General features: G+C 47.0%; 1 protein-coding gene across 3 annotated transcripts in view; it reads left to right on the plus strand.

Annotated features, from left to right (window-relative positions):
- The window catches only part of LRP8 (LDL receptor related protein 8), a 411,845-nt gene that overhangs the window by 122,924 nt on the left and 264,150 nt on the right, over positions 1-24,771 (plus strand). The window contains exons 3-4 of one of the 3 annotated variants that reach the window (XM_054036542.1): positions 21,999-22,412; positions 23,477-23,596. The exons of 1 other annotated variant lie outside the window; for it this stretch is intronic. In XM_054036542.1, coding sequence (XP_053892517.1) covers positions 22,046-22,412; positions 23,477-23,596 — 487 coding nt within the window. In that variant the 5' untranslated portion in view covers positions 21,999-22,045. The remainder of the gene's footprint in view (positions 1-21,998; positions 22,413-23,476; positions 23,597-24,771) is intronic. One more of the 3 variants, XM_054036543.1, reaches the window with a different exon arrangement.

Genomic DNA, 24,771 nt, shown 5'->3' on the forward strand with positions numbered 1-24,771 from the left:
AATTCCATTTCTAGTTTATAGATGTCTATTGGATCTTCCTGAATGTGCATACTACAGTCCAGAGGGAGATGCTCATAGGAAAAATCCAAAGTGTGAGCCCTCTTCCATCCTCATGCAGTGTAAAGATTCTACTATAGTAGTTGAGTGTTCTCTCATTTTTTCTAGCACTAGAGCTCTCAGATGTCTGTCATAGTTCTCTTTCAGCACAGTATATCAGATATTGAACTAATGCACTCCATAGTAGTTTCAGCAGTTTTCAGCTTTTTACTCACTTCAAGCCTTCTGCATTTAACCAATTTCATCCCCTAGTTATGATTTCTGTAGTGTATTTCTGGGAACAACATTTTGTGCCAGCTGATTCTTTATGATCAGGTACTTCTGTATGAATGCATCTATATGTCTACTCATAACAGGTGCTAGATTGATAGCCCTGGAGATTGAAGCACTTTCCTTATCTACCACAGGTACAGTCTGGACAGTGATGATTTAAGATTCCTACAGTATGCCCCACCCTTGTCTTAGAGCAGTGGCTCTATACCTTTCCAGACTACTGTACCCCTTTCAGAAGTCTGATTTGTCTTGTGTGCCCCCAAGTTTCACCTCACTTAAAAACTACTAGCTTACAAAATCAGACATAAAAATACAAAAGTGACACAGCACACTCTTACTGAAAAATTGCTGACTTTCTCATTTTTACCACATAATTATAAAATAAATCACCTGGAATATAAATCTTGTACTTACATTTCAGTGTATAGTCTATACAGCAGTATAAACAAGTCATTGTCTGTATGAAATTTTAGTTTGTACTGACTTCACTGGTGCTTTTTATGTAGCCTGTTGTATAACTAAGCAAATATCTAAATGACTTGATGTACCCCCTGGAAGAGCTCTGCTTACCCCCAAAGGTACCCCTGGTTGAGAACCACTGACTTAGAGGGACTGTCTTTAAGGCTGGGAGACTAGATCAGTCTCTGTGTCCAATCAATCCTTGGCCTATCTTCGGAGCCTTCCAACAACAATGTTAATGTCAGTTGTGGTGGTGATGATTTTTATGATGTGAACCCCTGCCTACTGGCAGTGGGACTGCGAATATCACACAAGTCCACCAAGCAACACTCAGATTATAACTTTTGGCTTCAGCTGATCTGGGCTGGATTTATGCCAGAACTTTAGATTTTAAATGCTCTTTATTCTATTACTGCATCTCTGAGCCATCCACACCCCCGAGCAACAACTTTCTTTAAGCAAGTCAAAACAATAAAAATATATAGTAAAGGGAAATCTTCAGGTTTGCAAGATGGAGTGAAAAAAACAAATGTTTGCCAACTAGACAATGACAAAACTGATAGGGAAAGAAAGGTGACTTCCAAACTTCTTAGAGGGTGTCCAACAACAGAAAGTTTAACAAAAATGTATTTGGCTGAGTCCCTTTAATAACAACCATAAAAGACGTCATCAGATTGCTCTGGTTTGTGAGTCAGCTAAAACACAATAAAGACTAGTCTTTACATGCATTGATCCTAGGTCAATTTTGTTAATTAGCAAATGGCTGTTATCACATGGAATATGCCCCTGTCATAATAGCTTGGACCCAGTTCAAGAGGATGCTAGAGCCTTGATCCTACAAGTCCGTGTGCAGTCTGCAAAAGACTGATTATGCTCTGTAGTGGGAGGTTGCAAATGACTTCAGTAGGTGTAAGATCAAGTCCATGTTTCTTATATTCCAGTACAAGTCTGAGCAGAGGCTGTGTGGAAATAGGTGAGGCTGAGAGCAAGATGCAGTCCTTAAACAGAAGCCTTCTATTCATGTTCTTATACTGCTCCAATCATCACAGAATCATAGGGCCAAATTTGTAAAGATATTTAGGTGTCCAACTCCAATTGAAAACAATGGCAGTTAGGCCCCTAAATACTTATAAAAATCTGGCCTTTAGTGGCTCAAGCTCTTTGCACTTCCACTCTCTGCATCCCTTCAGGCTTTAAAAGCTTCAGCTTTACTCCTATGACTCTTGAGTTCAAAGTGACTTGGCTTCTCAAGGGTGGAAGCCCTTTCAACTCCACCCGAGCTTTTGTGTCTTTACATCAGTCCTCTGTGCGAGTTACTTTGCCTTACAGGGAAGTTGTTTTGATGGGTTTTCCCCTCTGTTTTCAAATCAGATATCCCCTAATAAACACTAGCTAGGAACAGGTACAAAATCGTTTTTATGCCTCCCACCAGGAGTCCTTAGATATCTGTTCAGAAAGGGAATGGGCTAGTATTTCTGAGTCAGACATGAGGTTGCCCAAGTACTGTTTTACAACACATGCACTTGAGAAGATGGTGAGTGAATAATACAAACTCAGTTGGAATCTCTCAGTTCCCAAAGCCTGGGGCACTTCTCAAGACCTTCCTTTCTGACTCAAAGTTAGCTTTCAGAACTGACCTACAGTTTCTGTATATCCAGCTGTGCTTTATCTGTAGTGGTTATTAACCTCCCTGATCAGGCCCCCACAATTAGGATTTATCTTGGTGCTTGCCTGAAAGTCATATCTGCAATAATTTGATAAGGGATGAACGTTTGAATGCTCATCCTTTGCCAGCCCCATGTTATTTTGCCTGGTTGTTAATGTGTAAAGCGGATTCTAGCAAAAAAGAACAAGGTAAATCTGCCATTTATATGGAATTAATTTCCCTGCCCGTTTGTCCCTCTCACGAGTTGTCCATGGTTTGAAGAGAACATTCAGTTACACTAATGACATCAGCCAGCTTGCCAAGAGGGACTTTTTAATCTTGGAAGATTTGGTGTATGTATGTACAAGGAAACTTCACTGAAACAATCTATCCCGGCATTCATTATAAAAACTCCCCTAGGCTGGGAGGTCTCACAAGCACTACAGTCTGGCTGTTCACGTTTCTGTGTCCACCACAAGGACAGAGAGAATGGTGGGGCGCACAGGTAGCTTTAAGCCATAGAGCCATTCAGAGGCCAGCACATTCAAAGTAGTCTCAGAGCTGCTGTAATTTTACACTCCGCTTCCCATATGCTGTGGCCCTGGGGAAGTGGAGAATAGCTGGGCCTCAGTGCATTCAGCCACATCCCCTCCCTACCCCATCCCATCCCTGACAAGTCCTATACCATGCTCCTGCAGCTCTGTGTCAGGTGGAGAATTCCCTTATGTATAGCATATTACTTACTTCAGGGCCTATTTCCATCCCCTTTGGGACCCCTTGGTGGGAAGGCGAATTGGTCCCAATGGTAGGAGTGATTTTATTTATCTTTGGGTGTTTTACATGTAACCTGGAGGTCAGTTGGGAGCAGAGATGAGGATGCTCCAGTTAAGTGAGACCTCCTGGTTGCGAGTGCAGCTGAGAGGGCACCCCTAAGCTCCAGACATCCAGCCCTAAGAAACATCTCCTTATTCAGACTTATTCTTATTGAAGAATTCTTGTTTTCCTCATCTGTAATTCACAAGAAGGTTAAGGTTGATACCTGCTTCTCATTTAAAAAAAAATTGTTGTTTTTTACATATTCTGATAGTGCGTCTTCTGCAAATCTGGTATTTTAGATTAGTGGTCTCCAAACTTTTTAGATCGCGCACTTTTTAGATCAGTAAAAAAATTTTGAGCACGCACCCCCTGCCGCACCGGCTCCACCGTTTTTGCCACAAAAAAAAAAAAAAAGCCACTTGGACTCCCGCCCGAACTGCCGAAGCACAAAAAAAAAAAAACGCTCCTCCTGCCGCGTACCCCCAAGGATCCTCTTGCACACCCCCTGGGGTGCACACACCCCACTTTGGAGACCACTGTTTTAGAGAATTTCCAGATAACCAAGTGCTGCTCAGAGAGATGTAGCCTAAACTTTCTAATGATCTTATGTGTGAAGACTATTAATTGGTGCATGTAAGAGTAAAAAGTCCTGATATTTCAATGGTAATTTGTACATCTCTTAGCAGAAACAAACAACAAAAATAGTGCTGCTATATTATGATGGGACGAGGCTGATAGCACCATCAGTACTATTAAGGTTGCCAGATACTTCTTAGTATAAGACCCTGTTTTCAGTTACTTATAACTTTGCCACAATTTAACTATTTGGGTTGAAATCTTCCATACTAGGTGTCTGATTCAGGTTGAATTTTTCTGGGAAAATTTTAGCCAGATTTGTTCAGCCATTTCTGAGAAAGGGTTTAGAGAAAAATATGTTGTTTTGCCCATGTTAAAAAAAATTCTGGTGACCTTTTCTTTGAGAAGCTCTAGTATCCCCATGCTGTGGAGGAGGGACTTGAAATTTGGCTGGAGGTCGCCTTTGTGCCTTTTGTCATCTCATTCAAATTCATCCAAATTTGGCCAAGTTATAAACCTCTGAACCATTGCAGTTTGCACATGCTCATTGGAGACTTGCCAGAGTTGGTCTGTCTCTGGGTAGCGAGTATGGAGGCAGTGACTCCTCTTATTTTACATACACTCCTAACCAAACATTGGTTAGCATTGATGAGATTGGATAACGAGTGCAATCTAAACTGAAAGAGCATTGGCCCCAGCATGATATCTTACGTGTAACTGTAGGAAAATATCAAAGGTGTTGGAAGAATGTAAAATGCTTTACAGATACCAAAGTATAATTATTTGTGGTCCAGAAGCCTGGGGTCAAAAAGTATTATCTCCCCATCTGACAGATGGGGAAAGCGAGGCAGACAAATTAAGTTACTTGCTCAAAGCCAAAGAAGGGGATTAGAGTCAGAGCAGAATTAACAGTCAAGTGTTTGTGCCTGCTTGGCCTGTGCTCACAGCACTAGACTATCAGTGTCCCAAGTGTGTTTAGTTAACATGAGGCCCTTAAACAGCAATAAGATCAGGCTGCAATTCAACTACAGACTTTACTTTACAACCCTTTTCAAATGTTCCGTATGGGCTTATTCCAAATCAAACATGCAGATTACTGTGCTAAGCAAAATGGGTGTAGTTTTCTTTCAAGGAAATTCTTTTAGACGCCTGCATTTCTGACACCTGCATCTCTGTATTTGAAACATATTGTACTACCTCAATCGTGTGCTCATGGCTAGTTAGGAGAGAGCTGCCTTTCCCTTTCAGCTGACTTTGAAGCTAGATGAATTCCCAAAGATGTCTAAATAGAACAGGGGTCGGCAACGTTCGGCACGCGGCTCGCCAGGGTAAGCACCATGGTGAGCTGGGCCAGTTTATTTACCTGCTGACGCGGCAGGTTCGGCCGATCGCGGCCCCCACTGGCCGCGATTCGCTGTCCCAGGCCAATGGGGGTGGCAGGAAGCAGCGAGGGATGTGCTGGCCGCAGCTTCCCACCGCCCCCATTGGCCCGGGATGGCGATCCGAGGCCAGTGGGAGCCGCAATCGGCCGAAGCTGCCACGTCAGCAGGTAAATAAACTGGCCCGGCTCGCCATGGTGCTTACCCTGGCGAGTCGTGTGCCAAACGTTGCCGACCCCTGAAATAGAATGATGTGGCTTTAACTTACATCAAGAACATGACAACAATGACAATTTAAAATTTTATAAGGGTGCCAACCATGCTATTTAAATGTATAAAGAGATGATGTTAAAATTTTACATTTTTTATAAAGAAAGTGACAAAAGAGTTATTTTAACGGCTCAGACAAGTAAACCTTAGCAGCAGGACTCGAACAGATTTCAGTGTTATAGTGAGGATGATAGGACAGGTCTCCTGTAAGAATTGTCACTCTGTAAAACATACACACTTCTCTATAAAAAGTTCAAGTGACGGCTTGTGATTTACAGCAAAATTATACAGTGCCTTTTGATTTTAAAGTTGATTTGCAAATCATGTAGAAATCATCTTGAAAAATTGATGTAATCCAAATCCATGAAACGCAATCCCACGCTTCAAGAGGAAGCAGACAGGCCTTTGCTCTCTGCAGGATTTCTCCTTGCTAAGGAAAGGTGTTGCTTTCCTAGTTCTAGCATTTGCTGATTTGTCTGAGATACTTAAGCAACTCCAGGTTACTTAAATCTTTTAAAAAGTAATACAGCAATGGATTACTATTGTCATAAGGCCAAATTTCACATCCAGATGCAGGATGTGTGTGGTCGTGTATCTGTGGATTTCCTGCATAATTAAACAATGGTAACATTTAAATCAGCCCTGGGATATCCTATAGGGCCAGATTGTGTAAACCTTACTTATCTTGAGTAGTGATTATTCATGCTACAAGTTGCATATTATAGGACTCCTAAGACAAGTGTGTGCTTCTCAAGGTGAGTAAGAGTTGCACAATCTAGCCCATTGTTAGGGAATCTTATAATGTTATAAAATTATTAGAGACTCTCTGAGGGCTGTGGTCTGGTTTACAGGGATAAAACAAGCACCTGGGGAAAAAAAAGGCTTGTTCCCTGTTGTTCGTTTGCCAAATGACGAGCGCTCCAAGGGGATCAGGAGAGTTCCGCAGAGAGTAGTGAGTGTCTCTGGCCCAGCTGAGATGCAGATCAGAACTTGCATGATCTGTAGGCAGCAGCTTTAACAGCTTAGCTGGAGGAGGAACATCCCTTTGGCTGAGCCTGTGGGAGCAGCTGAGCTATGTCGGTCTCACCTGGAACTTACTCTTTTCTCATCTGTTATAGTAAATTATATCCATAGTTGGATACAGTCTTCATGCATGCTGAATGCAAGCCACGTGAAAGCAGCATTTGAACTGGGTACAAATGTATGCATGCTAAATATTGGCTCTATGTAAACGGGAAGTAAGCTGCATGCATGTTGAAAGTGACCTGCATGCAAGCAGCATTTAAGCTGCATGCCGGTTTGATAAGATTAGACACATGTTCTCATTTCCATCATACTGCCAATCTTTAGAGAATTGCTTTTCCGCTGTCCAAAAATCTACACAAGTGCCAAGGATAGTGGACCTTGTGAAAGTTATAGGCCTTAATAAAAATATACACCAACCGTTTATTAAAGTAAAAGCACAAAAAAACGTTGGTGGAATGTGTGACGTTGCACTCTATATGATTTTATGAACGTATGCTGATGAGTATGAATATAATGTAACTGGAATATGCTTCATGCAAAAGGTCTCTTGTAAGGTATCATTAGAAAGCTTGTAATCTGAGTGTGGTCATCCTATTTGTATAAATGTATCACCCTTGTATCTGAAACTAGAAATATAAAATATAACTCTGAGGGCCTATTGTAATTATGCAAAGTGTGGGCCATTAATGGTGGTTTGGAATTTTGATGGCTCCCATTAACCAGGACAATTGTCTGTAGATGGCTCTGTTTCACTTGTGAGTCTTCCTGTATATGTATGTGCTGGCAAGTGGGTAATGAAGTTTTACAGTGACATGTGATCATGTCACCTGAACTGGAATCCATCTTTAACCTGGTGCTTTTCCATTCAGAAGGGGGGGTGGTGGTAACCAAGAGGGACAAAGGATTCCCGCCTTATGCAAAAGATATATAAATGGGTGGAACAGAGAAAAGGGGGCAGCCATCATGAGGAATCCCCTAGCTACCACCTGAGCTGGAACAAGGACTGTACCAGGGGAAAGGATTGTGCCAAGACTAGAAAGGAGTCCAGTCTGTGAAAGAAACTTATTGAAACATCTCAGGGTGAAATTTTATCTGTATTCAGTTTTATTGCTGTATTAGGCTTAGATTTGCATTTTATTTTATTTTACTTGATAATTCACTTTGTTCTGTCTGTTACTACTTGGAATCACTTAAATCCTACTTTCTGTATTTAATAAAATCACTTTTTACTTATGAATTAACCCAAAGTATGTATTAATACCTGGGGCGGGCAAACAGCTGTGCATATCTCTCTCTCAGTGTTATAGAGGGTGAACAATTTATGAGTTTACCCTGTATAAGCTTTATTTGGGGTTTGGACCCCATTGGGAGTTGGGCATCTGAGTGTTAAAGACAGGAACACTTCTGTAAGCTGCTTTCAGGTTAAGTCTGCAGCTTTGGGGCACGTGGTTCAGACTCTGGGTCTGAGTTGGAGCAGACTGGCGTGTCTGGCTCAACAAGACAGGGTGCTGGAGTCCTAAGCTGCCAGGGCAGGAAACCAGGGGCAGAAGTAGTCTTGGCACATCAGTTGGCAGTTCCCAAGGGGGTTTCTGTGATCCAGTCCATCACAGAATGCTTTGGGGGGTCTTTGCAGCCTCCAGTAAAGTTCCCAGGGGCCCCTGCAGTGAGCCAGAAATGGTATTTGGTGCAGAAAAGAGTTGACTACAGCTGTCAGGCAGCTTGTGGAATTAATTTCTAAGTTCAGCATCAAAAAACACTAAACAAATAATCAAGCGTTTAAATATAGCTGGTTGAGGTTGCAACCTGCATCTGTTAGACACACCTAGAAGTTTGGGTCAGTTTTCTTTTTCTTCCCCCAAGTCAGGGTCTTGCATAGATTTTTCTATCCTGGCAAATTTGTGAGAGGCTGATAGTCATATTAGACCCAAGAAGAATATAAATAATAGCCTCTTTGCACAGCTAGTAACTTGTCTGTTTCAGATAGGAGCAATTCTACTTTTTAAACTCAACACTCAAAATTTCAGACAGGAGACCAATCCTTGTACTATTTTTCCAAAAATTTGAGTTTGTCTGCTTAGGATTTTAAGACCACAACAAAAGACAAAATTGATTGATACAAGATTTTTTCTTCTTTGCTCATACTTGTCACTTGAGAACAACCTTGAAAAATAAAATGTGGCAAATGATTAGTTTAGAAAAGCAGCATCTACTCACTTTGGATTATTTTGGGAAATAAAAATAGCTGAGGCACTGGGGTTTGAAACATCGGCTTCTGCACTTGTCAGATTGGATCTTTTCCAACAGGGAATTTTTGATGGAAGTGATTGTCCATCTGGATCAATGCCGCCACCACTCCCAGGCCTCTCTCTACAAAGGGGAGATTAGCAATAGAATGAAAATGTGTAGGGCTGGCACTAATCAAAGGAACTCTCTTTAAAACTGGAATTACTTTATCTGTATTTTCTTTTAAAGGGGTGGTTGTCACATTCTGGGGTGCAGTTGAGGCCAGCGAGGGGTTTTGTGACTGCCTACCCTGCAGCCTTGGGTGCCTCACACAGCTTTGCTGCTTTAGCTCCTAACCTGGACCGCTCACAGAGAGCCTGCCAGCATGCAGGTCACACCCTGAGTGTGTGTGTGTGCCTGCAGTGCGGCCCTGGTCCAGCAGCTCTCCCCCTAGCAGCCTGTCAGCAACACACCACTCATGCTCTGACTTGAAAGTGAAAACATATTGTAACCCTTCTGCCAGGTGGAGCCAGCAGCAACCAGGGCCGGGTTCAATGTCTAGGGGTTCCTTTCCATCAATATAACACAGAACCGGCTCGAGCCCCCACCCAGTAACCTGGGAAAATTACACACCACCCCAGGCACCTCTGAGAGGCAATACTTCCCCTCTCACAAGCAGAGAGTCTCAGTGTAGAAAAGAAACTTTTAATAAAAGGAGGGAAGTAATTTGGCGTTAATTTGGGAAAACAATGCAAACAGGATTCATAAATATAAACCATGAGCAAAAGACACCCCCTCCCCCGCAAGTAGGTTGGGCAGTGTCCTTTTCCCCTCAGGTTCTTAAGTCCAGCAACCCAAAAGTCCCTTTAATGTGCCCGTCCCTTCTCTGCACCCTACACACAGTTGCTGTCCTTGGTCAGTGCAGATCCAGAATTCAGAGGTGCATCTGCAGAGTTCACCTCCCACCCTGGGTGGAGGGGGGTGATAAGGAGGCACCTTACTTACTCCACTGCTTGGACACTCGCTCGCTGCCCCTCTGTGCAGGGCACTGCTCTGGCCCTCTCCACAAGCCGCCCTGCTGGCTGCTCGCTGCGCCTCTATGCCAGCCACCCTGCTGCGCCCCCTGGCCTCTCTGCCAGCCGCTGCTCCTTGCCACTTGGCTGCCCCGCCAGCCATGGTTCCTCGCTGCCTCGCCAGTCAACTGTCAGTCACCTTCTGTTGCCCCCTGCTTCTCTGCTGTGACCTCTGCACATCAGTCTCTTAGTAATTTTCACTCTTTGCAGGCTAGGCAGAAACACTGCCCCATCTCGAGTGATTTCAGCTCTGATAGAGCATTTAAAACAACAAAGAGGCTCCTAATGAAGCCTATTTAGCTCTTTTTTTGAACAGTGCAGGGGGCGAGGAGGGAGAACAGGTGAAACCAGTCCAGGAACTGAGACACCTGTCCCCACCCCTCTTACTTCCACAGGGCTCTGGCATTCGAGCCCCTGGCTTAACAAGGTCCTTTCAGCTGAGGGTGACTCCCCTCATTTGGGACACATTAAGCACAGTTCTGCTCCTTTTTATTCACAATAATGCCAACATTAGTAACAGCATTTCACTACCTCTTCATTCAGTACTAGGGTGATTTGTAACCCAACACCAGTCAAAGTTGATCACTTTGAGCAATACACCTATATTATATATTGAATATATCTATCTTCTGGATATCTAAGCAGAGTAAGGTGTGTTCATGTAAATACAATTTGCTCTTGAAGTCTCTCCCCCTCACAGCTAGCTGTCAGGGAAGAATTCAGCAGACCCTGCTTACAGTATCTAAAAGTCTTAGACATAATGTGGCAAATTTTGGTTTAGGGCTTTGTTTAAGATGGCCTTTTTCACCCCCAGTCTACCAGCAAGATGGAGACTGACCTTTCCTTGGTCAAGATCTCCCCCAGAGGCCCAAAGGTGCTGGTGCCTTTATCTTCTTAGGTGAAAGAGAGAGAATTTGGGGTTTTCTGCCTCCTTCTTTTATAGTCCAATCAACCTTTGAAGTGGATCTTCTGAAGATTGCCCTTTAAATAAAAGTTTATTCAGTGAGGTAGGTGACATGGAGTCTGGTGATGAAGAAGGCTCCAAGCATTCTCTCCTTACCTGTGTTTGCTGAAATGGAAATTTGCTCTGTATCCTGCCATCTCCCTGCTGTGTGGAGGCCCCTGTTTACTACTTATATGTAAATTGAGGTAAACATCCATTCCTTTGTTTAAGATAGACCTGTTCAACAACTTTTGCCTAGGCAGGGCTGTGTGGTTTTTAACATGTGCTAATAACATCATACAGGCGGTGTTCATAACTTTACGTATAATGCTGTTACATACATTTCATCGTGATATTATTGATGAGCGAGTTATTAGTTTTCAAATGATACCTTACCAGGCATATTTTGTACAAAGATTATTACAGTGGTGTGTAGGGTGTGAATATGGGGTGCTGTTGGTCACAGTGGGAAAACTGACAGTAAATAAAATGCAATTGTGAGTGAGCTTTGATGGCTGGGAATCAAAAATGGTGTGGGTGGCTGACTAAGTGAAACGGCATATCCATGCCAGTTATATCTGACTAAGGCACTATGTCAAAATTGGTCCAGTTCTCATCATCCTTTCAGGACTCTTAGAGTAGCAGAATAAATGAAAGAATGAGACCCAGAAGAGAATTTACAGTCCCTGATTGTCAAATGATTAACAAAAGGCTTAAACTCTTATGTTTCTCTATTGTTACATGGCAAGATAAAGAAAGGGGATGAATTCTGTACTGACTTCAGAGTGTGCATAAATTAGTGCAGAATTCCCTAGAATTCTTCAAAAGAATAGATTTTTAAAGCCAATTTAAAACCCAACCCCACCAGAAACCAAAACCCAAGCTCCTTCTTCTCCCTCCCCTGACTTCTATGACATACGGCCAAATTGTGATCTCAGTTACCCTGGTTTAAATCTGGAGTAACTCCAATGATTTAAATAGAACTACTCTAGATTTACACCACAGTAGATGAGATTACAATCTAGCCCAATAGACTGATTATCAGTCCTCAGGAGCACTAGTATTTGCTCACCTGCCCTTTTAATTTGGACCATTTTATCTTCACTTTATCTGTTTTGGGGGTATATTTGAGAAAATGTACAAATTGGTTAAGGAGCTGTGTTTCTATGGGTATGTCTTCATTAGCAACGTTAAAGCATTGCCGCGTTGCAGCACCACTGCTGGGAGAACGTAAGAAAACCACCCCCATGAGGGGAGTAGCTCCCAGCGCTGGTGCGCTGTCTACACTGCTACTCTACAGCGCTGAAACTTGCAGCGCTCAAGGGGGTGTTTTTCACACCCCTGAGTGAGAAAGTTGCAGTGCTGTAAAGTACCAGTGTAGACGGGCCTATCTGTGTGAGATGGCAGAATGACTCACTGTGTTAACATTTTACCTCTGAAGTTCTGGATTAGCATGTTACTCTCCATGTATTCCCAGTGCACAAATGCCAGTTTATGCTTGAGAGGCTTTAGCATTTTTGGGTGGGCCTATGAAACAATTCCACACCCCACAAAGTAATAGACTCCTGGTCACCACTATACACAAGGCTGACCTGAAGATTTGGGGGAGGGTTAGAGGAGTGATATTTTTTTTACCTCCTCCCAAGCTCTATTGATATTTCCATAGAAAGACAAATGTGGGGCAGGGAGAGATGCTGGGTGGCATACAGCATCTTTCTGCAGAAGTGGAGCCCAGCTGCTTGTGGTTGGGTCTAGGAACAGTTGAATTTCAGCTCTTTATACTGAGAGCAGAATTTTACCCAATGTTTGTAAATCCAGAATAAATGCATTGTTGAATGAATGGAGTTACTTTGGTATACTCCAGTGTAACTGACAGCAGAACTGTAATTAATTATAATAAATACTTGTATAGTATGCCTAATAGGGTTTTATTCCCATTTTCCAGATGGGGAAACTAATGCAGAAAGGTTAACTGTCTTGAGTAAGGAATCAATCCAGTTGTCACTGAAGCAAATTGAAAAACTCCCAGTGACTTCATTGGGAAATCGGGTTGGACCTGAACGCCACAGAAGAATCTGGGTCACAGCTGGTATTAGAGCGCAGGATGCTTTTGACCTCAGTTCTGTCCTGGTCCTCTAAAGTAGGATTCCACTAATATTACTGAGCTACTCTACCATGAGGTGGCTGGAGGCCACATTGACTGTTTAGCAAAGGAGTCTGCACAGCTGGGTGGCAGCATGCGGGAGGCCCAGTGCCAGTGCCGTCCTTACCCATACACAAAGTACGCAGCTGCGTGCTGCTCCAGCGGCCAGCCTGATCCCCCAGCGGGCTGAGCTGCCCAGGAAAGCTGCCCCCGCCCCTGCTCTGCCTCTTCCCCATGGCCTCCGCCCCAGCCCTGCTCTTCCCACCCCTGCTCCTCCCAAGCCCCGCCCCCACTCCACCCCTTCCCCAAAGCTCCCGCCCCTGCTCTGCCCCCACTCCACCCCTTCCCCTGACCTACGTTCCGGGGAACTGCAGCAGGGGTTGGGCCTGCCCTGCACTCACCGGGTGGCGGTAAGTGGAGCGACCCAGTCCCAGCCCGCTCCGTGCCGCCGGCTCCCAGCTGTGCCGCCGGTGAGTGCTGGGGGGCGGTTTGCCCCTGCCCCCCAAGGCTGGGAGCCAGGGGAGCAGAGCGGAGCGGGCTGGGGCCGGGTCACTCCACTTCCTGCCACCCCATGAGTGTGGGGTCGGGCCTGCTCTGCACTCACCGGGTGGCAGGAAGTGGAGCGACCTGGCCCCAACCTGCTCCGCTCCACCGGCTCGTGCTGGGGGGTGATTTCTCCCCTACCCCCAAGCCTGCTCCTGCCCCTCTGCAGAGGCCTGGGGATGCTCCTACACCCATAGAAGCCTGGGGCCACCCCCCCACAGGGGGGGGGGGCTGCATAGGGCACCAAAATGGCTAGGGACGGCCCTGCCTAGTGCCATCAGCAGAAGACCCTTTGCCATTGTTCTTAACAGGTACATATTGGCCTGGTGTCCTGTACTTCCCTCTGCCCAAGAATTGAGGGATCTATTTCACAAAGACCAGCCCTGGGATGGGTAACTGTAGAGGGATGCGAATAACCAATCATCTTTAGGAATAATAACAATGACCAATGTTCAATTCTAGTGATTGGCTTATCTTTTCCAAGTTGAATTCAGAAGAAAAAGGGCTAGAAACTTATGCAAAAAAACTAATTCTGAGATTAGACTTGACATTCTGAGGTCCTCAAAACTGAGAGGCGGTGTAGACAATAGCAGAGGTACTGCAGTTAAGGACTGAATAGAATGATATGAGTGTGATGGATCAGGAGTGTGGTGCCTTGGCAAAGCTGTGTGGGCAGGACTGGCCTTAGGGGTGGGCCACCTGGGCATGTGGCAGTGCAGAGATGTGCACTGCTAGTGTAGAGTCAGAAACCGCTCCAGGCTGGCAGTGGAGTGCCGTGTGGGGGAGAAGCGCCCAGAGTTCTCCCTGCTTGCTCCTGGCAGAGGAACAGGTAGGGGAGGCGGGGAAGCGAGCTGTGACACACAGATACTGCTCCCCTCCACAACATTCCTCCGTGTCCCCCTAGGGGGCTGTAGGGAGGGAAGTGAGAAGCAACACCAAGCGCTCTGTGCACCCAGGTCACTTTTCCTACCTAGGCTGCTGCTCTCCTGTCCTCCCCTGATGCAGCCCAGGTGGGGAAAGTGACCTGGATGCAGGGAGACCTGATGTCGCTCTTCAGTCCCCCCCCCGCCCCACAGCCCGCTAGGGTGTGCGGAAGAGCAGCGTTCGGGGGGGAGGGAGTAATGCCAGCTGCTCCGTGCATCCAGGTCACTTTCCCCACCTGGGTGCAGGAGGGGGGTGCAGGGGTTAGGGACAAAGGGCAGGGGTTGGGCTGCAGGAGGGGGGTACTAAGATTGGAGCAAAGGGGGCACAGTGCAGGAGTTAGGCGTGCGGGGGGGTGCAAAGGGCACAGTGAAGGGGTCAGGGGTGAAGAGGGGGTGGGGAGCCTGGGGCACCCTCGGGGCAACGGTCAATGTGGGGCACCTATGGGGGCCAGAAGCAATGGGGGGTCGACACGCCCATGAGGGCTGGGGCGCCAAAATACAAGTTCACCCATTTTCCCTAAGGCCAGCCCTATGTGTGGGAACCCGGGATGGAAACCAAAGAGTTGCGGCAAACCAGGAGCTGGGTGTATTGGCAGAGTTGTTGGGATGGCTAATGCTACATATAACTGCTTGCACTATGTCAGGCTTGATCCATTTAAATTAACCTCTCACTTTCAAGAATGTTAAATTTGCTCACAGGTTTTAGCAAGAAAAAAACTAAAAATAAAAAAAGGTGTTGTGAAGTGAAACTTGTTTGTGTGCAGGGGTGAGGTGTTACATGCAGTATTTCTGAAAACGATGTCTTTAGGAAGGACATGTTACTCTGGGATGCATCCATCACTTACTGACTTATTATGTGCTCTGACAAAATGCCAAAGGGGCTGATGCATCAAGCACCAGGGGTGGCAACATGATGTAACAGGCAGGAGATTTGAAAGGACATGATTTTCTGAAAACTGTGTTTAAAGGAACCATTTTCGAGAGTGTGCACACACACAGACAAATCTGTAAATGCTACACGTGAAGAAAATGGGGTCAGCTCTTTTCTTTTGAAATATTTGCAGTAGAATTTCTTAGCTCTGAAGAAACAAGTGTTTCTTAACTCCTGAAAGCAGTAGATAATTCTTCTGAACGGCATTGGGCTAGATTCTCATCCTGCTTACAGTGGGATAAATTGGAATTATCTCCATGGACATACTCCGCCGATACTCCCATTGATTTAAATGGTATCATTTGTAGAGAAGGAACTAATCAAAATAAGGAAGTGTGACAGAATCAGGCCCAAAGTATGTGAAATCAGAATAGGACTCTGTGTCTCCTATTATAGAATGACTCACTTTTTAAAAAAAAATTGGAAGGATTTTTAAAAATTAATTTAATGTATCCTATTTGAGAGATGAATTATTCATTTCTGACACAGCAAATGTTTGGGTATGTGCAATGCCGCATCCGTTTTCTGGTGGTTTAGCAATTGACAGTGAGGGGAGGGAAGGAACTAACATGCTACCTTGAAAAATATTATTAAAGACAAGCTAATAAACCAAATGAGGAAGCAGGAAGAACAATCTTCTGAATCAGACATTGAAAATTTGCTTTTTAATGAGCCACTCCTTTTTAAAAGTGGCAATCTTGTCAAGCATCTATCAGAGTTTCTTTCCTTCTTGAGGGAATGTGAATTAAGCTACGTAGGTTCTGTAAGCCATTTAGAACTGAGTCTATGACTTCTCCCTATCTTGAAAGCAAGACTGTATTTAAAGTTTTCTGACCTTGTGTAAAAAACCTTATCAATATTACAAGAATCATTCCATGCAGATATTGTTCTAAATTCTCATTTGGGGACTCTTTTCTCCTGGGTGTTGTAGTTAATACTTCAAAAAAGTTATGGCCCTAGTCTTTCAGGAGTAATGGCTTAGAGCCTCCTCATGGGGCCGGTGGAGTTGAGGGAGCTCAGCCCCGCACAGAATTGGGCCCTATTGCTCTGATTCTGCAGAGATTTATACATATACATAAGTCTTTGCAGAACTGGAGCCTATATGAATAATTCACATGATGAGGGAATGGAACACACCCTGAATGTGTAACTTACACACAAATATAAAGACAATTCAGCATCAATGCTTCTATTCTATCCCTTTTCTTATACCTAAGCACTTCAGGAACATAAGAGCAATCAGTGGTCTAACATACTACATCTGCTGTTCTGCAGCACCTGGATGTTACCAGCACAGAGGCACTAAAGAATTCTGAAATCATATGTTGTAATTAACCACTTTATTTACCTATGTTACTAACAACACCATAGATTGTTCAAAGTGAAACAAATTTAAAAATTCCAATGTACTTATCACTAACGGTGCTCTTGGTTTACTTTTTGCATTTCTTTCAGCTTTCACTGATTCAACACTGTAACATGGCAGAAAGGGGGTTGGCCCACTGGCAGTACTCTTCAGACATGCAGAAGACTTGGATTTGAAATCTAGTCCTGATTTCTCCCCCTCCCTATAAGGGTCTAGTCTAACGCTCATTAAAATTAACTGAAAAGGTTTCAATTGACTGTAGTGAGAGGTGGATTGGGCCCTAAAGCTATAGCGTCTGGAAGTACCACTGAGGCAGTGTGGACAACCTTGAGGTGGGGATGGAAGGTAAAAACCTTCTTGTGACACAAGTCTCTTCCAGCTGAATAACAAGAAGTGTCCACAAGCTCTAAGGCAGCCCTGTCTTGTTCTTCTCCTTATCTGAAAGATTGTTGGTTGTGCTCTAGCAGGGGTGGCCAAACCGTGGCTCGCGAGCTGCATGCGGCTCTTTTACAGTTAATGCGTGGTTTGCGGAGCCTTCCACGCACCTCCCCCAATTCTCCACCTACCAGACTGGGGGGGAGCTCAGGACCTCTGCCTTGCAGCAGGGTGGTGGAGTAGGGGTGTGTGTGTGTCTTGGGGCTTCAACCCTGTGGGGTGCACCTGCCGGGATTCAGGGCTTCAGCAGGAGCGGGGCTGAAGACCCAAGACCCATAAGGCGCCTCGCGTGGGGATGAAGCCCCGAGCTGCAGCAGGTGCCTCCTGGCTCTTGAACTTCTGAAGATTATCATATGCAGCTCAGAGGGTCAGTAAGTTTGGTCACCCCTGTGATATAGGGATTCCAGAGTGAGAGAAATGAAGTGGGGGAAGGTTAATTTGAAGCCATCTAGGAAAATATGGTGAGCAGTGTAGTGTTCTCAAGGAAGAAGGGAGCCTGAGGTTTCAGTGAATTGGTTTTATTAAACTATTGGAACATACTGGATGGAACTGGATTTAGTTTCTCACTTAGTCCCAAACTGTCAGTTCCTTATCCCCCTCTAGCCTAATTCCTCTTCCCTTTGCACTTCCTGTGAGATTAATAGATTCATAGACTCTAGGACTGGAAGCAGGGCCGGCTTTAGCAAGAGTGGGGCCCGATTCCTGGGGGCAGGACTTCTGGCAAGCCTAGGGTTACCATCTTTTAGTTTTTAAAAAGGAGGACACTCCATGGGGACCCGGCCCCGCTCCAACCCCGCCCCTTCCCCACCCTCAGCCCCGCCCCAACTCTGCCCCCTCCCCTGAACGCTCCGCCCCCTGCTCCTCCCCCTCCCCTGCTTCCCGCAAATCAAATGTTCGCGGGAAGCCTGAAACAGGGAGGCAGCAGGTAGGCTGGGGCGGGGCGCAGTGCGGCCCAGTCTGGCCCCCCTGGCTGAGCGGCTCCCTCTGGTGGCCGGCCGGCCCAGGCCAAGAGGCTCTGGCCCCAGCGTCTCCCGCTCGGCTTGGCTCGGGCCCTGGGGCACTGGCTCCCGGCCCGGCCCAGCCCCCAGCCCGGCCCCGCGACCCCAGCCCCGCGACCCCGGCTCCTGGCCCCCGGCCTGGCCCCGCGCCCCCGGATCCCAGCCCAGCCCCGCGCCTGGCCCGGCACTGCGACCCCGGCTCCTGGCCCGGCGTGGCTCCTGGCCCAACCCCGCGCCCCTGGCTCCCGGCCCGGCCCGGCCCCGCGCCCCCAGTTCTGGTCCGGCCTGGCCCCCGGCCCGGCATCGTGCGCCCGGCTCCCGGCCCGGCACCGCGCCCCCGGCCCAGCCCGGCTCCCGGCCCGGCACCGTGCCTCCGGCCCTGCGACCCCGGCCCGGCACCGCACTGGCCCCGGCCCTGCACCCCCGGCTCCTGCCGAGCACCGCTGGCCCCGGCCCAGCCCCACACCGCCGGCTCCAGCCCCAGAGGCCCCGGCCAAGCACCGCCGAGCCCTCCCTCCCTATTTTCCTGGACATGTCCGGCTTTTTGGGATTTCCCCCCGGATGGGGATTTGAGCCCCAAAAAGCCGGACATGTCTGGGAAAATCCTAGGCAAGCCCTGCCCCCAGGAATCGGGCTGCGCTCTGGCCGGAGCTCCGGCCAGGGTTGTGGGGCTTGGGTCTGGCCCAGAGCCGGGCTGGGCCCGAGCCGAGCCACGGGGGCCGGGGCGGGGGGCCGAAGCCGAGACGGTCCCGAGCCGAGGGGGCTGGGCCGGGCCGGACCCAAGCCAAGCCGTGGGGGCCGGGCCGGAGCCGAGCCGGGCTGGAGCCGCGAGTGCTCGGCCGGAACCGGGGCCGGAGTGAGCTGCTTGGCCGAGGCTGGAATGAGCCGCGCCGCGCCTCCCCGGAGCCCTTCTTGTGCCCCCCGCCACCCCAGCTTACCTGGTGCTGCCTGCCTGCCTGCCCGCCCCTGCTTCTTTTCAGACTTCCCGCGAAAGCAGGGGAGGGGGAGGAGCAGGGGGCGGAGCGTTCAGGGGAGGGAAGGAGGGGGAAGTGAGCTGGGGGCAGGGTGAAGAGCTGTGGCGCGGGGCCCTCTTAGCGCGGGGCCCGATTCAGCCGAATTTGATGAAAGCCGGCCCTGACTGGAAGGGACCTCGAGAGGTCATTGAGTCCAGTCCCCTGCCCTCATGGCAGGACCAAATACTGTCTAGACCATCCCTGATAGACATTTATCTAACCTACTCTTAAATTTATCTCCAGAGATGGAGATTCCACAACCTCCCTAGGCAATTTATTCCAGTATTTAACCACCCTGACAGTTAGGAACTTTTTCCTAATGTCCAACCTAAACCTCCCTTGCTGCAGTTTAAGCCCATTGCTTCTTGTTCTATCCTTAGAGGCTAAGATGAACAAGTTTTCTCCCACCTCCTTATGACACCCTTTTAGATACCTGAAGACTGCTATCATGTCCCTTCTCAGTCTTCTCTTTTCTAAACTAAACAAACCCAATTCTTTCAGCCTTCCTTCATAGGTCATGTTCTCTAGACCTTTAATCATTCTTGTTGCTCTTCTCTGGACCCTCTCCAATTTCTCCATATCTTTCTTGAAATGCGGTGCCCAGAACTGGACACAATACTCCACTTGAGGCCTAACCAGCGCAGAGTAGAGCGGAAGAATGACTTCTCATGTCTTGCTCACAACACACTTTGGGTGTCCACAAGATGGCATTATGGCACAGGTAGCCCCTATGGCTGGGGCCTGCCCGGGAGAGGCCCAGGGCATTCCATGGGCCAAGCGATACCAAAGCTAACTGTTGGAGTAGAGGATTAACTGTTGACAGCATTTTTCTTTTTCTCTTTTAAAGGAAGCCATTTTAGCAAACTTGTGTTTTTTTAAAAAAAACAAACGAAAGTAAAATGTATCAGTTTCTGGGCCTTTTTCTCCTCTCACTTATGCTTTTTCTTCACCAGCGTAGGTTGCTGACTTAACTGGAGTTACCTCTGGTGTACGCTACTTTGAGAGAGAGAGAGCGAGAGAGAGAGGAATGAGACCAGAATTTGTAAAACTATCGTAAATCTGTATTTTGACACATTTTTTAAAAGAGAGGTTTGAACTGATGGATTATAATAGCTCAAAGCAAATGAGGTATTTATTATAATCTGTCACAGCAATCCCACCAGCACAAATGTGCACTACATTTGCATTCTAAAAATTAAGAAATATTTGTTGAATAATTGTTAATACATTGCAAGCTGTCACTGAAGTAATTCAACAATTAGCTATTTTCCTCTTCATGTTATTCAAACACATTAGTCACTCCATTGACTATTAGCTTGCAAATTTTCTGTTTAAAGAAGCAAATGCATTTTTAATTATGGACCCAATTTGAAGTCAGTGGAACTTTTGCCTGAGTGAGAAGTGCACGATTAGTCCTCATTTAAGGATAAAAAAAAAAAGAGGTCTGAATGGGAAACCTTTTACAACTTTGTTATATCAGCAAATAGAATGAAAACAAGTTTATAAACTCTATGGCATAGGGACCATGTCTACATCTCTATATAGAGGGCCCTCTGATCATGATTACAGCCTCTGGGCTCTACTGTAATCATAAAATACTTGATTGTGCTAAATTAGCATTGCAGTGCTAGTCACACTACTAGATTTAAGGTCATTCAGTACTCTTATTGTCAATGACGTTTTTCAGGGAATAGTAACAGTTTTAACAATTCACAACAGAGTTAAAACAGTTAGCCATCAAGATCTTAAGTCTTGGACTGATTTTTTTAAACAATTTTGAAGAAATTGCGTCCACTTTAAAATATTTACAGTTTCTTGTAGTCGAATTATAAAGACAATAAAGTGCAGAAGGTTATCTGGGTAGGATAGTCATGAAATCCCTGTTTTACCAGAAAGCTAAAATAATGCAGAAAACACCCAGTGTGTGACTGATTTACTATTTTCCTAAAGACATTAAAACAACATGTGTTTGTTTCATTTACTTAATAAAATTAAGATCATGGGCCAGATCTTCAAAGTGAATCAGCATATCTACAGATTTCAATCAACTGAGGATGTGGCCCTATATAATAGAAATGTGTTATTTGCATTTAGTGTATTATATACAAGATTGCAGAAACTAATAGGAATATTACACTTAATTTATTGTGTAAATTGTCTCAGGTCTCTAAAATAGGAAAGAAGATGGCAAATATCAGTATGTTGCCCACAGTTTGTTTTCTGAAGGGCAATGGCTAAATTCAACTTTGATTTATAGCATGCAATGCTGTTAAATTAGGGCAGAATTTGGCCGTATGTGTGTAGCTTTTAAACAGAAAATACTGTGGACAGGAGTCTGATTTAATTTATACCCACTGTAAAATCAGTGTAACACCATTGACTTTAGTGGGATCACTCCATATTTGTTTATTATTTTATATACCAGGAACTAAGACATATTGTTATCTTACCTCTGAGCTAGGTGATAGTTATTGTATTTATTATTATCCCAAAGGTAATCAAATAATATGGGCTAAATTCTGCTCTCAGATACACTGGTGCAAGTCCGGTCAGTGGGGCTGTATGGTGGAAATGAGAACAGACTTTGGCCTTGCACCTCTGTTCCCCTCAAATAAACAGAATTCGTTGGTTTGAAAATAGTCTGTTTTTATTGCTGCAGCATTTTCTTTTGCAATGTGCTGGTTGCTTAATATGCCATTTTTTAATGTCACAGAGGAGGAAACTGAGGCCTTGTCCAATTAAAGAAATGATGGAATGCAAACTATTTTTAGCTGCCATTGGGAATGGAGATTTGCTTTGCCCCTCTGCCAGCCTGAGTAATATAAAATGTAGGTCCAACATGATCTGTGGTGTGGTACCCTGCCCCTCTACGTCTGCTCAGCTCAACAATGCGTTTGCTTTTCCAGGAATGGGATGAGGCTAGCAAAGCAAAACCATCCACGCTTCAGAAAAAATGGGGGAAAGAAACAGTCCCTTGTGTGGCAGCATTGCCCCAGCTCTTTCTCTCAGTATTGCCCATCCCCACGTGGCACCTGGTCTCCCTCAGTGCACCCATTGGGCATGCACAGGTCTGGAGTGCACAGACAGAGCCCGCCCAGCGAGGAACGTCACAGACTCGGGTTACAATGCACACACGCTGGAGGAAGCGGCAGGGCAGCCGCCGCCAGTAAACACTCCGTTAGCGAAGGCAGTGAGCCCGGCTGCATGCAATCAGCACGCGAGGCATTATCACACGGAAGGAGAGAGCGCAATGGGCCGCCCAGGACTAACCCGGCTGCTGCTCTTGCATCTGCTGCTGATCAAGCTGCACACGGGCAAAGGTGGGTCCGGGATCTCCGTGTCCTCTGTGCGCGCGCGTGTGTAGGGGGAGAACCACGCAGCATCACTAGGACCCGAGCAAGTGCAAGCCAGGCGTTTGCCTGGGTCTCTCGCTCTCCCTTTGGACTACTGGTTGCATGCACTGTGTGTGGGATTCCTGGCCGTGCTGCACAGAGGGTGTGCAGTGAATGGGAAGCCAGTTTGCAGGGGTTCCCATAACTTTGATCAGGGATATACTGGTAGGGTGACCAGACAGCAAGTGTGAAAACTCGGGACAGGGGGTGGGGGGTACTAGGAGCCTATATAAGAAAAAGACCCCAAAATCGGGACTGTCCCTATAAAATCGGGACATCTGGTCACCTTATATACTGGGGGAAGGGCTGACACCTTGTTTGAATGGGAAGGCTATCACAGATGCTAGCCGACCGGTAGCAGCAGGAAATTCATCAGGGAAGATTTGTCTGGTCACCTGTAAACCAAACCCAGGAGCCCCGCTCTCTCTCTCTGCAAAGGAGCAGATCCCCTTCTCAACTTCAGTTTGGGGTAGTTTCCATTGGGGGGGGGGGGGGGGGAAATATTTAGATAAAGCAACCAACGGAGAAGCTGACAATGGTCCCTCAACATGCGATCTGCTTTTTGCACTGACAACGACTATCCGCTAAGCCGTTGCTGCTTTTACTTTGGCATTTGCTTACCCTTCCCTCCAACCTCCTTTTGCCTTTAAAACAATGCCGGGTTATTTCCCACAGTGGGTGAACCAGATGCTTGATGTGTGCACAATGCATCTTTCCAAACGGGGGCTCTATTTAGCCAGGGAGAAGGGGATTACTGTAACCTACTTGCAGGAGAAGTGCATTGTCCCTTGGTTGTTAAACACATGCCTCCCCCAATGCAGTGTCCCTCTCTAGGGAAGCATTGTGTGTGCAGCGAGTTAGACTCCATGGCGGGAGCGTGGCCTGGATCCCCGAGCCGAGAGGATGCGGCCTGCAAAGCATGCCCGGGGCTGGGGTGGGCACGGACGGGAACCGCGCTCTAGCCCACGCGGCTCTGCCTCTGCTCCCCGCAGGCGCCGCAAAGGAGTGCGAGGAGGACCAGTTCCAGTGCCGGAACGAGCGGTGCATCCCCGCCATCTGGAAATGCGACGAGGATGACGATTGCTCGGACAACAGCGACGAGTCGGATTGCCGTGAGTACCGGAGCCGAGCCGCGCTCCCGGTTCGCCGGGCAGGCGTGCGGCAGGCGGCCCGGGGAGGGGGGCCGGCTCTGCTGGGCGGCGCGTGGTGCAGAGGCGAGCTGGGGCAAGCTCGGGTCTTTGCCGGGCCCGCCCGGAGAGCTGGGGTCTGCCGGGCCCGCCTGCCTGGGCGGTCTCTTGCAGGCTGCCGGAGCGCCATTCATTGCACGGGGGCACCCGGCGGCGCTTGTGTGTCCCTGTGTTTGGAAAGGAGGCGTGTGTGTGGGGGGAGGAGGGGCTAGAAAGCAGCCCTGCCCGGAGACTCAGGGGAGCTGGCACATGGGGGGACCCCTGGGCACCGGCTGGACAGACGTCTCCCAGCCCTGCCGCTCCTCTCCGCATGCGTTTCCCCACGGCCTGAATCACAGCGCCAGCTGCTTAGAGGGAGGCTTATCCCTCTTGCAGGAAGGGGCGGGTTTAGCTTTTAGCCTAGGTGAGAGCAGTACAGCGCGCGTGTGTGTGTTGGGGGCGAATTATAGTTGCGTTAATCCATGTCCCTTGGGTAACAGTAGCCGGTCCGGCCCTGCCGCTTTCCTGCTGCAAAACCTGGCCCAGAGGAAAACTATTGTAAAACGAAGCGGTCGCTTTTGCCCGCCCCATTTCGGATTGGCTGCTGGGGAACACCAGATAAAGTCACACGGCATAAGCTGCCTATAGAAAAGTCTAGGAAGGGACTACTAGTTACCCTAGCCTAAGGTCATCCTCCTCCCACCTCCTTCAAGACCCTCCCTTGTGCCCTTGCGTAGGTTAGACGGGACCTGTGAAGGTCTTCTGGGGAACTGTCCTGACAGGCTAAATTTATAAAGGCAACGTGGTTTATTATTGCACCGTCATAGTGAATCGCTTAGCGATTGGGGATTATTAAACTCTTTACTTACAAAATCTTGTTCCGGAGATGATTCATCCTGAAAGATTCTAAGTGCATTGACGAGGCAGAGAGCTATAGGTTGCAAAATCTTCCTCCTCCAGACATTAAACAGTGACTTTTTATGGTTCTACTCTTTCCTCCTACTTTTATATCCTTGTTTTGACAAATCCTGTGTATGTGGGAAAACCCTAAGGAGAATTCATTGTTCAGGTTTAGTTCTTGGTGGGTTTTTTTTAATTGCTCATAGGACAGAGCTTGAAAG

This window comes from Malaclemys terrapin, chromosome 8, assembly GCF_027887155.1.
Source record: "Malaclemys terrapin pileata isolate rMalTer1 chromosome 8, rMalTer1.hap1, whole genome shotgun sequence".
Classification (NCBI taxonomy): Eukaryota; Metazoa; Chordata; order Testudines; family Emydidae; genus Malaclemys; species Malaclemys terrapin.